Source organism: Podarcis pityusensis (genome assembly GCF_964106645.2).
Source record: "Podarcis pityusensis genome assembly, chromosome: 8".
In the NCBI taxonomy this organism is placed as follows: Eukaryota; Metazoa; Chordata; class Lepidosauria; order Squamata; family Lacertidae; genus Podarcis; species Podarcis pityusensis.
The window spans coordinates 30,453,004-30,465,166 of record NC_138033.1 but is presented as its reverse complement, the minus strand read 5'-3'; the positions used below and the strand labels follow the sequence as shown (position 1 = coordinate 30,465,166).

General features: G+C 42.2%; 1 protein-coding gene across 13 annotated transcripts in view; it reads right to left on the bottom strand.

The window, feature by feature from the left end:
• The window catches only part of CSMD2 (CUB and Sushi multiple domains 2), a 501,247-nt gene that overhangs the window by 24,016 nt on the left and 465,068 nt on the right, over positions 1-12,163 (bottom strand). For 12 of the 13 annotated variants that reach the window (XM_081018269.1, XM_081018275.1, XM_081018276.1 and 9 more), the window contains 2 exons: positions 10,395-10,583; positions 1,378-1,551 (listed from right to left, as the gene is read on the bottom strand). In XM_081018269.1, the coding sequence (XP_080874395.1) occupies positions 1,378-1,551; positions 10,395-10,583 (363 nt within the window). The remainder of the gene's footprint in view (positions 1-1,377; positions 1,552-10,394; positions 10,584-12,163) is intronic. The other variant, XM_081018274.1, reaches the window with a different exon arrangement.

The window sequence follows — 12,163 nt, the reverse complement described above, 5'->3', positions numbered from 1 at the left end:
CTACTAGCTTTACAAACACAAAAGTCAGCAAACCATGAACACTGTGCTTCTCATGTGAAAGCCACCATCCCTTTCAAGGACTGAACAGGGATCTTCTGAAGGCACAGCTCTGTGACTGGGATACAAGCACCTCCCTAGCAGCTTTGCACTATCCGTGTCTCATGTAAGCACCTAATGGGAACTTTTAAAATCTTTTGTAAAATGACTTGTTTGCAAACAAGGAATAACAGCATCCTCTGGTGTGGGAGCTCACAGAATCAGAAAGTGATCTGAAGGCCCACAACTCCCCAAGCTGTGCTGTGAGGCTAGGCCTTTCACTTGCCGTTGCCAGAATAAAGATCACAGTGAGCCACAAGCAGGGAGGCTTTCTTTTTCTGTTTTTACACAAGTTGCATCTAAATCAGACTTGGCAAACCTGTGCCCCTCCGCATGTTGCTGCCTAAGGCTGTGGCTGATGGGAGGAATACGATCTCCCAACCCATGACCCATACAAGTCCCTCCTGGAAACTCTCATTTTCTGGGAAGCATCTGAATAATCCCCCCTAGTCCCTGTTGTAACTAATCTGTATGTATGTGTAATTGCACTAACAATATATTCTATCACATGACTTCATTTACTCTCCTCCCCATTTCTCTGTGCTGACTGGGGCTGACACAAGTTGTGGTCCAAAACATCTGCAGGGCACCAGGTTGGGGGAAAGCTGTATTGGAATGAACATCTCCCCTTTCATCAAAATTGTCTTCACTGCATGGACATCCTACAACATGTTTACCAGATGCTGGGGTGGCAATGCCATGTTCTTTGTACACTGCTTACAAGCTTCCCAGAGGCACCGGAAACTAAGCCCCAGAAGGCCCATCTGAACTGATGGCTCCCCTCCTTGTTTAGATGGACCTCTGAGTACCAGCTGCTACAGGCCAAGGGCAACGCGTTGCTTCTATGAGCTGGCAGGCCACTGTGGGAAATAGAATGCAGGGCTAGGTGAAGCACAGGTCTGAGCCAAAGGGCAATTATTTTGCTCTCACATTTGGCAAATGGCTCAGCCCACTTTCCAAAGGTCTGCTGCTCCTTGGGAAGACCCTGCCCATTCCCCCTTTCTCCTTTAAACTGCCTCCCACAACACCTCTGTGCAACCACCTCATTTTTTCCCCAGATGGCAGATGGATGATTTTTTCTTCTTCTGTCAACATCCAATTTCAAAGTCATCCATCTATTTGTCTACAACCGTCCCAATTATTTTTCTTCTTCTAAAGGCCAACTTGGATAAAAAAGCAGGACAGAAATAAACAACTGCAGTTGGTGACCTTGCGATTTAAGGAGGCAATAAATAAAACCATCATTAGCGTCAACTGTGCCATGAGGCCAAGTCTTCCCACCTGAGCAGTGAGGGAGAGACCCACTCCAGCGCCCATCAAGCTGACACATACGGGTGGAATTGCCAATCAAGCTCCTCCTTTCCAGGCAACTGTAACGCACCACAGAGCCAACTGTGTAGACTTCACCCAAGATCTGGGCATGGGGCGGGGATCCAGGATGGCCACAGGAGACCACTGAAACAAGGTGGGAGGGGGACAAGAAGGTTTTGAGCAGATACAGCATTAGCCTTCCAGCACATTCAAAGAGCACAAACTGGAAAGCCACCTCGTCAATAGTGTTGGCAATTTTGGTCCTAACCCAAAAGTAGTCAATTGATAGAACCATTTCTCATAAGCCCAACCTGAGCTGACATTTCTGGTGGATTTCAATTTGTGTTTCAATGGGAAATCCAGCTCATGCCTCCCTCAACATCGCCCAACACATCTTCCTAAAATGGATTGAAAACATAGACTCATAGAATTGTAGCATTGGAAGGGACCCAAAGGATCATCTAGTTCAACCCAGTGGAAACAGAAACTCAGAAGTCCATGCAGGCCACTTAGAAGGCCATGCCAACATCCTGAAGTTCAGTGAATATGGGAATTAAAACTGATTTGAGCATAGTTCAATATACAAAGTAAGAAAAAGATGTGATGGTGTTATTAGTCCTTAAAGCCATGAGCACAAACTGAAGGTGATATATCTACTGGTGGGCTGTGCCATTTTAGACTGCAGGTGTGTGTTTGTGTGTGTAGTTATGTATGGATACTTATTCCCTACATATGCAAAACTAGCACACCAAGAAGGCTAGCCTAGACCTTCCTCTTGATGAGTTGTTTCCATGTCTGAAGGGATGATTTTATGGATAGAAGTATTCAAACCCTGACATAAAATGGCACAGTCCATCAAGAAATAATTCATACCCAGCTTCAGCTTGCATTTTCAGCTCTAGGGATCAAATCACACTGCCATTTTTTTTATTTTTAAAAATGTGGTGTATTTAGCTCATATGGGCTGACACATAGAATATGCCTGGTAAGAATATGTCTCGGAGGAGTTTCAGCTTGCCCTGTCTTAGCTCTCAGACACAGCTGGCTCCAAGTTTGAGGGGGAATGCTGCAGCATTCTGGGAAATTAAAATGGTAGCTCACAGACCTAGCTGCAGAGCATGGAGGGTCCACATCAGATGTGGACTCTGGTGGGTCCTGCTGGGGCATTTGGTCCCTGGCAGCTATTTCAGGTTGCCAAGTGTTAATGCCATGACTACCCTTCAGCCCAGTCTATGCCACTGGCAACACCAGTACAAGAACCAGAAGCTACTGGGCAAAGGAAGGCAAAATGCACTGGGTGGAAATAGATTTTTATTTCTAAAAGAGAAATAATGGTATATTTCACATTAACACTCCCATCCTAAACATACTTTCTCTGAATAAAATCCTATTGATTTTGACAGAGTTAAACTACAAGTAAGGGTGCTTAGGGTTGCAGCTTTATTTTAATCTCCAGTTTATGATTCCCTTAGAGTTCGTACATTGAATTTCTGTATGTATGAACAAAAGATTAGAATAACTCCTTTTAAAGAAATGTAACATTTTAATCCTAACAATTTAAAATTGTATTTTTAAGTGTTAGATTACAACTACTTAGTTTATTGTTGAGATAATTATTAATTAAACTTTCTCTGTTAAGCAGATTCATGAACTTTTCTAATTAGAATTTCCTTCGATTGTCTGTCCCTTGGTCTCATGTATTATATGTTTGATAAAACAATTTAAAATAGTTTGAATATGAAAATTAACCACAGGGATTCAGCGGCTGGCAAGCTACTTGTACAGGATGGTACTTGGCACCCTTCCCTTGACCTATAATTTGGGAGCCAGTGTGGTGTAGTGGTTAAAAGTGGTAGACTCATAATCTGGTGAACCGGGTTCGCGTCTCCGCTCCTCCACATGCAGCTGCTGGGTGACCTTGGGCTAGTCACACTTCTTTGAAGTCTCTCAGCCCCACTGACCTCACAGAGTGTTTGTTGTGGGGGAGGAAGGGAAAGGAGATTGTTAGCCACTTTGAGACTCCTTAGGGTAGTGATAAAGCGGGATATCAAATCCAAACTCTTCTTCTTCTTCTATAATTTGAAATGGTGCAGTCAACACTAGCATCTCATTCTGGTTTAGGGAAAGCAATATGGAAATGGGGGCATCATCAGGGAGCTGAAGCCTAAGGCCTGCTTTAATGTCCCAACAAGGAAGAGATTTGGGTCTATCTCTCATCAGTCCTGGGCTATGGGCAAGCTTGCTTCCTTTTGGTCTGGTCCCAAACTTTCCAATCACCAACACGGTGTGACAACTTACGTGCTTTGCATGCAGAAGGTCCCAGGTTCAATCTCCAGTATCTCTAGGTAATGTTGAGAAAGCCGGAGTCCCTGGAGAACTGCTGCCTTTCCATGCTGACAATACTGAGCTAGATGAACCAATTCTGACCCATTATAAGTCAGCTCCCTATGTTCATACGTGATTGCTTATTCTGTTTGATTGTGTGAACTCATTTGCACTTGTCCAGTTAGATTGCTGTTCTTGAAGAAATTAACAGAGGCAGGTCCCAAGTGCTGCCTAGTTTAAAACTGCTTTTAAAAATCCATGCAGCACCACCATATTATCCCAGCAATTAGAGGGTGGTAGGCTGGCTATTGACAAACATCCTAACTTCTGCAAGAGTCATTGAATCTGTTCTCAAGTTGAAGGATTATTAACATGAAAGGAATGTTAGCCATGGAAGCCTCCCCCATCCCCTCTCCCATTTTTGATGGGTTCTAAAAATGTTATTGGCAACATCCAGATGGAATATCCAAAATGTACTTTTTAATAACAAATAAAAGATTGAACTAATGTGTTTGCCTACATGAGCATTTTTGGTTTTGTCTTTTAAGACCCTGGCACTGTGCTGTGAGTGAGACCGTGCCAAGATTTCCAGACCGATGCTCTGACAGCCAACGCAAGAAATCATGCTGTAGCAAATAATTTAATAACTGATCCTCCAGGAATTACATCTAAGCTAAAAACCTGCTTCAGCGACAGCACTTCTAAGGATTAACAACGTACAATGTGCCAGATTTCACAAATGCATAATTCACCTTCCTGAGCAGGGTCTTTTAAAACTAGAAATTGCTGGAATGTAGCAATAATCTCTCCCTTACCACAAAAATTAGATATATTAACTCCATTTGAAATGCCTTATATAAACATGTGGATGCCAGCCATTAACTGATGCTGTTGGAACCAACTGGTTTTAAACAGGAATTTTGCCTTACTTGTACATTTTTTGCTCTTTCCGGTAGATGTGAGGCCAGTCACTACAAATGCCTCTCCCCATGACCTTAGACAGGGTCTTCCTCCAAATAAGCCTTACTCTATACTCAAACCATGCCTGAGCAATGGAAGCCTGAAATATTCCCCAGCCTAATAGATGAGTAGAGGAATCCAAACTCCAGGGGTATGGATGAATGAGGTGGTGTTCCTCTGTTCAGATCTGCCTGGCTATGTGAATTTTCTGATAACCTGGTGGGCAACAGATTTACCTGACGTTCCTGTCAATCATTCTGACATAGGGAAAGCACACTGAAGTCTAAACCCCAAACCAAAAAATGCAGCAATATCTAGGGCTATTATAGTTTGGGGTTTTTTTTGGGGGGGGGGGATCTCTCTTACTAGAGATAAATTTGTGACAAAAAAAATGAATCTTAGCACTCTCATTGCCAAGATTCTGAGACAGAAACATGACCTGCCACTGATAAGTTACAAGCAGATAAAATACAATATGGCCCTTTTGTTTATGTATGGAAATTGATGGTATCCTACACTTGGCAACCACTAAAGAAAGCAGCAAATCACATTCTACAACTGCTTAAGGTGAATGGGACAGGCAATGGGTAGATTAGAAAATTAATTATCAATACCTCATTTCAAGCACTACCTTTTCAACTGATACACTCAAAAAGGCTAAATAATTTTATCAAGCCCATTTCCAGAGAGCACAGTACAAGTCTGGGAAAAAATGGCAGATTAAATTGGCATGGATTATTTCTCTGGTAATTCTGATAGCATACCATCTGCTCTTTTCTCAATCAGGTAGAGAAGCTCAATTTAAGAACTGGAAAGTCAAAGGTCTCTACCCCTTTACAGGATTTCTACTCTGCTGCTCAACCTCTAACAATTAAAACGACTCTTTAATAACAATTGGACAAATTGGTTGCTCCTTGATCAAATTTGTAGGGGTCATTGTTTTTTTTTACATGTGATTATGTAAAAGTGCAAGCACTGAGACCATTAACACAGTTTGAGGGCTTAAAAACTGAAACGAGTGAATAAAGTTTAGTTACTACAGTCTACTCCAGGCATCCCCAACCTGTGGCCCTCCAGATGTTTTGGCCTACAACTCCCATGAACCCTAGCTAACAGAACCAGTGGTCAGGGATGATGTGAATTGTAGTCCAAAGCATCTGGAAGGCCAAAGGTTGGGGATGCCTGGTCTACTCTGTAGTATTAAAAGCAACATATTGTTCCATGGAATCATTACTGAAAGTATGGGAGTCAGATGTAGGTAAAACAATTCGGACTCAAGACTACAACAAAATAGGGGAAACTCACCCACTAAAAATTGGATCCAGCTTTATTAGAGGACACATGCTGAAGTTACTCTGACGGTGGTCTTGCCCACCATTCTGCCCGTGTGGTGGGACTGTTATCTGGTAAAACAGTGTTGGGCTCGGGTTCACATTGAAATGTGTACAATTTCTGTGGAATGGCTTATAGGTTGCTCTCAACTGATGGTATTAAATGTATTTGATGATGAAAATGATAGCACATTATGAAAGGAATTTATGACTTATACGATATTAGCAGCTCACCTTGTTTTCGCAACCCAGTGGAAAATGGCTTAGGGTCTCATATTGGACAGATGGGAGGAAAATCACGCATAATCTGAAATTTAGGCAGGGACCAGAATCTCTAAATTCTTTTTATATGGTATGACATTCTTTCATATCCTACACAGCATGCACCACCTTCTCTCAACAAAAACCTCTACAAGTTTGGGATGTTTGATACCTATAGCTGACTGCCATATGCTGTCTCTGTACCTTTTCTTTCAGAAAACACCCAAGCTTGGAACAAGGCACAGGTTATTGTTGTTTTCACCTCCCCCCTTTTCCCTGTATGTTTTTCTTTTCTTTATTGTTACCTACTTGCTGCTATTTTCTGTTAAAAATGGAATAAAGGTTCCTTAAAAAACCAGCACTGTGACATTTTCTTACAGGTCCTACTAGAATTCCCAGAAATTTCTTTGGAGGTGTATCCTCAGCAGGAGAAGGCTCCCCACTTGAGAAATGGGGAGAATATCAGGATATAAAAAATGAGTCCCTTCCAAGTGATTATTTTTCTCTTCCACAACACCTTCTTCTTCTGGGTTCTTCATTCGCTGTAATAGCAATGGAGCTATCATGATGCGAGTGGAATCTCCCTAGCAGGTCTCTGAAGGCCTCGTCTACACAGCTTTCTCTCTCTCAGCTTTTATAAGCCAGCAACCTTAAGCCTGAGGGGAAACACCCTCTCCCCTCAATCTATCTAATCTATCAACACACACACACACACACACACACCACTGAAAAGTGCTGGTATGAAAACATAAAAAAGAACCTCCTGAATTTCCAGCTTTCTAATTTTTTTAGGGTGTTTGTTTTTGTTTGCATTTAAGGGTTGTTTTTTTAAAGTGATGTTCTGGGCTGTTAGGATAGGCGAGGCTGGTTCTTATGTTTGCTACAGTAGGGAAAGGACCTTTTTGCTTTGCTGGCTTCCTCAATCTGTTGCGAAACTCCCAGAGGCATCACTTCAAAATATGCTCAAGCTAGGGCTCTTGTCATGATGGTAGATCAAGACCACTACAATCAAGAGAAGGCTCTGAGGACTCCATTTCCAAACCTACAGAAGAGCCAAAGAATCCCCGGCTTCACCTCAGTCAGTATCTGAAGAATCAAGTGCAACCACTTTAAGTACTAATGGCTCTCTGTTTGCAGGTGGCCTTAGAAGTCATGACATGCCTGCAGTGTATTCCTTCCAGGTAGCTCTTGACCTTTGCTGGACTGACATCCTCATCTGTTGCCATTCAGTGTCTATCAACCCTGAAAAGTGCTTTGCTTTGTTCAAAACTATCCATGGTTCTGCTTCTGTGCCTGAACTCTTGTTCTGGCCAATGGTGTAGTGTGGGTTGCCAGTGCCTGAGGCTGCATGGAGGGGGTGGGTGGGAGGGAGGCACAGAATACACATGCACAATCAACTGCCTAACAGCATCCGCATCACCCAGCCACAGAAATAAGAAAAGAAGAGTCATTCTATTGTCTGGAGAGGTCACATCCTGGTTCGCATGGAGAAGCCGTTTTCAATGGAACCCAGTGAGGGAAGCATGCAGCAGTATTGAGGCAGCACTTGGTGTTGAAATTTTGCTCCATGGCAACTGCCCCTGTGACCCCCACTATGCTACACCACTGGTTCTGCCTTCCCAGTCCTCCCTGTATACTTCCTCAGAACAGGGCAGGCTCGAACATGAATTTCTCCCAGCTCCTCTTGAAGCTGTCTGTGGCTCCACTTCCCTGCCTCGAAGCCTCTTCCACTTTTCCTGCTTTCTCAATAGACTTCGCCCGGAACTGGATATAGCCTCTGATGAACTTCCAAGGCAACACTCCCTTCCCCGGCAGTATCCCAGAATGGGATTGTGCAGTCCCTTCCCCCATCCATCAAGGCCCTGATAAATATTGTTAGTCTTACTTATTGATTGATTATAATCCCAACGATCACTTTAACACCCTGCATATAAAACGCCAAGCACAAACCTCCAGATTCACCTCGGAATTTTGCCTTAGGTAAAATTGCTGAGCGGTTCCCCACTGTGTGGAGATAGTCTTCACTAATTCCAGGCTTCCCAAAAGGTCATATATGTTGCTAGTGAGAGGCAGGACTTGTCTAATAACCTGCTTTAGTGTTTTCTGCAGGTCTCAGGTATACAGTAACCTCTGAGAGGTTGCTCCAGTTTCATCAAAACTCCTTTCACTTCATTGAAATTTCACAGATGTTTAGGAATCTTCACATTTCCCCAGAAATGTTGCTTGCTGGTTGCTTCAGTTTTATAAAGAGCAGTTGTTTAAGGCCATTTGTCCAATATTTACCCATCACCCTTAAGAATACCAATGTGGGATTCACTTATCAATTTCCCATGGTTTGCACATAGTGGCAAGGTAGCATGCTGATAACATGGGGAAAACAAAAGGTGCAAAAATGTGTGCGCGTGTGTTTAAAAAAACTGCTTAACGTGAGGGGAAGAAGGGAGAGGAAAAAATAAAACTAAAAAAACCCCAAAACTTGTTCAAAAGGGGTGAGACTTTGGACCATCTCAGCTTTATGAAATGTAAAGCTGTTGGGCTCTCCTGGTTGGTAACTTTTCTCAGGCAGTAATGATTTTCTAATTTGTTTGTGCAACCAGTGTCTGTCCTAAGAATAAAAATACTGTCTAAGCAGGGCTGCTCTTGTCTTCATTGCCCCCTAATTCTAGTAGGGATGATGGTTGAGGACCTGGATTTTTGTGAATTAAATGACAAGATATGGACCTCTTAGATGAATGTTCAAATTTGAACTTTGCTACTTTGCAGTGCTTCACTCAAAAGTTTATCTGTGCTGAAATACACATCTAAATCTGAATTTTTGGTAGATATTACACATTTAAGAATATGTATGGATATACTTTTTTAAAAAAATGAGCAGAAATGGAATGGGACAGGGTTACAGGGGAAACACGAGAACATGATACAGACTGAAAAAAGACAGATTTATCCATTCCTAAATCCTATCCACTGGTCCAGTTTTTCAGGGGTTTATATGTATACGTGAGTTCCATACATTAAATTTTGGAGATACTTTCAGCTTCCACCTTCTACACACCTTCTACAATTGTGTGCAACTACAGCTGATTTCAGCTCTAGTAGGCAAGAGGAGGAGGCTGAGAAGTCTCAAAAGCCTGGGCATCAAAAGTAGCCCTCTGCCCCTGCCAGGCAAGCACACAGAGAAACATAAGGAGCTAGTTGCCTTTTCTCCATCATCTGTTGCTGTTGCTATTAAGTTATCAAACACACAAACTTCTCTAGTGCCATACAGACATTAAAAAGACATTATCTGTCAGACAGAAATTCTTTAGCTGTGATTCCTGCATTCCAGGGAGTTGGACTATATGACTCTTTGGCTCCTTTCCAATGCTACAATTTTATGATTCTATCTCTGGTCATCATCTTCAGTGGCTAATTACTCCTTGCCCTTGTAACTTACAGGAAATATTAGAGGAGATTGAAGTTCTCCCTCCCTTGGGCCTGCAAAATGACTGACACGGGTGGAGGCCAAGTAACCCTCAGAAGTGAGGGATAATGAAGAGGAATTCCACCAAGAGAAGTTGTATACCCTGCCCAAAGCTGGGGCCAAACACAAACAAACAAAAGGGGATGGGTAGAGAATCCTAAATGATTGCTTATCTGAGTTTGTTGCAAACCACCTTAAACGTTCACCACTCAGTTGTGCATCTCCTTTCTTATCTCTTTACTCACCTAAACCATTTTAATGTATAGATTCTATGATGTCAGCTTCACTTTAAGAAAGATTTAACTACTTGAAATCAAACAGCTAAATATTCCTCCGCTCACCATTCTTATTATTCATGAATTTTAATTGGATAAAATCTCAAACACTGTGTTCCAAGTAGATCCATCAGAGAAAGTTTGGTCAAAACCTTCCAATGTGCATTGCAGGCTTTGACCCAACTAAACAAATAACTCCAGTTTCCTTAGCAAGATTTGGGTTGGTTGGTGGCATCTACATTTCAATTGGTCAGCTGTAATATGATGTGTATGTGGCAGTGGGAGATCACCATCTCAGAAAAGGGGGGGGGGGCATTTTCAGAACATGTACCACCATAAGGGAACTCAGCCTCTAAAGGAAACTGAAGAACTTACAATGACACACTGGGAGGGGCCGATCCCAAGTGCCATCCCCCTGACAGGTAAGAACATGGGTGCCCAGCAAGTAAAATCCATGGTTGCACTGATATGAGACAGTTGTTCCAAAGCTGTATCTGTGAGGCCCACTCGGTTGCACTTGTCGGACGCTGTTTTCCAGGTGCCCAGGGTCAGTACAGTTTACAACTGCAAGCAAATCACAGAAAAAATAAAGAAAAAGAAAAACAGAGGGTGTAACAAAGGGGGAAATATTCCTAAAAAAGGGTGTTAAATTCTTACATCATACTTTTCCAAAATTTGGTTTCTTTTCAACAATGCATTGAAATTAATGTGGTGGTGGTTTGCTTTTTGGAAAAATGTTTAATTATAATGTGATTTTTTTATTAAGTAAATACGGTCATTCACGGGGGAGAGGGCTCCCAATCCTGAAAAGAAATGGAGGGTTATAATATACATTGCCAGTGGGATTGTTCTAGGATTGGGGTCCAACCTCAACCCCAATCAAGAGAAAAGACCTTGTCAAGATGTGTGTGGGGGGAATATTTGACAAGGATATGGAAGGAAGGAGACAAAAGAAGGGAAGGGTGTGTGTGCCCAAGATGGGGGAAAGGCAAAAGGGTGGGAATTCGAGAAGTGAACTTTAATAAAATATATAATGCTACAAGCTGATAGAATAGCCCTGGAGGGCTGAATAACAGGAACAACATTGAGGGGCCTTGAGATAGGAAATATCTCCACTTGTGCCTGGCTGACATGACCTTTGAAAATGTGCACTCATTCCTCCTGCAATCATTTTTTTTTTTACACATCCCTTTATCCAAATACCTTCAAGGTGGCTTACAAATCAAGCTGCCAAAACAATTCAAATTTCAATAGAACAATGATATAATCAGTAGATTAAACACTGGTCAGCAACGTATTAAAATGCAAAAGCATCCCACCCGATCTCTTAACCATCTGCAAAACTCACCCCCCACCTAAAAAAGAACAACTCTCAGCCCTTCCTGAAAATCACCAGGGTTGGGGGTTGGGGGCTGTGCAACTCTTCAAGAAGTTGGTCCAGAGGGAGGATGGAAGGAAGGAAGAGATGGGCACACCATAAATATCAGATTTTTAAATAGAAAGTATAAATTATTTGAAATGTCACGAACAACTCAAGCTATTTACTGATCAACATTCATGCAACATCATGTAAGTGATAATATGTACATTTCACAACCTGGAAGGGTAAAGCAATTTTCACCATAGTTACATACTGCATCATTTATATATTCTGTCAAAAGTCAGCTATTCAGCATTTGCTTTGGCACTTTCAGTTGGTTTTAATATCCATTTTTAAATATACTTTACTCATTTTTGTGCTCCTGTGAGAAAAATGCACTGCATATTCTTTATGAAATACATTGATGCTTCCCAGCTTCAGACGTGAGACCTTACTCTCCTCCTTTGCTCCTGCATTCTTTTGGCCTCTCTGTCCCCCTTCTCCTTTGCGCAGTCTGGAGGGACAAGACTCCAGGCCCCTGAGATACCAGGACGAAGTGTCCCCTATCACCACCCTGATCTGCTTTTTATTCCTTCTCATGAATTATATTGGTTGCCCTTTTTCTGAATCTTTTCCAAATCTAGAATAGCCTTTTGGAGGTGAGCTGAACAGCACTGTACACAGTACTCCAAATGCAGTCGCACCATAGATCTGTAAAATGGCATTTTGCTATATTGGCAGTTTCATTTTCAGTTCCTTTTTCACAACTGGGTCCACTACTGCC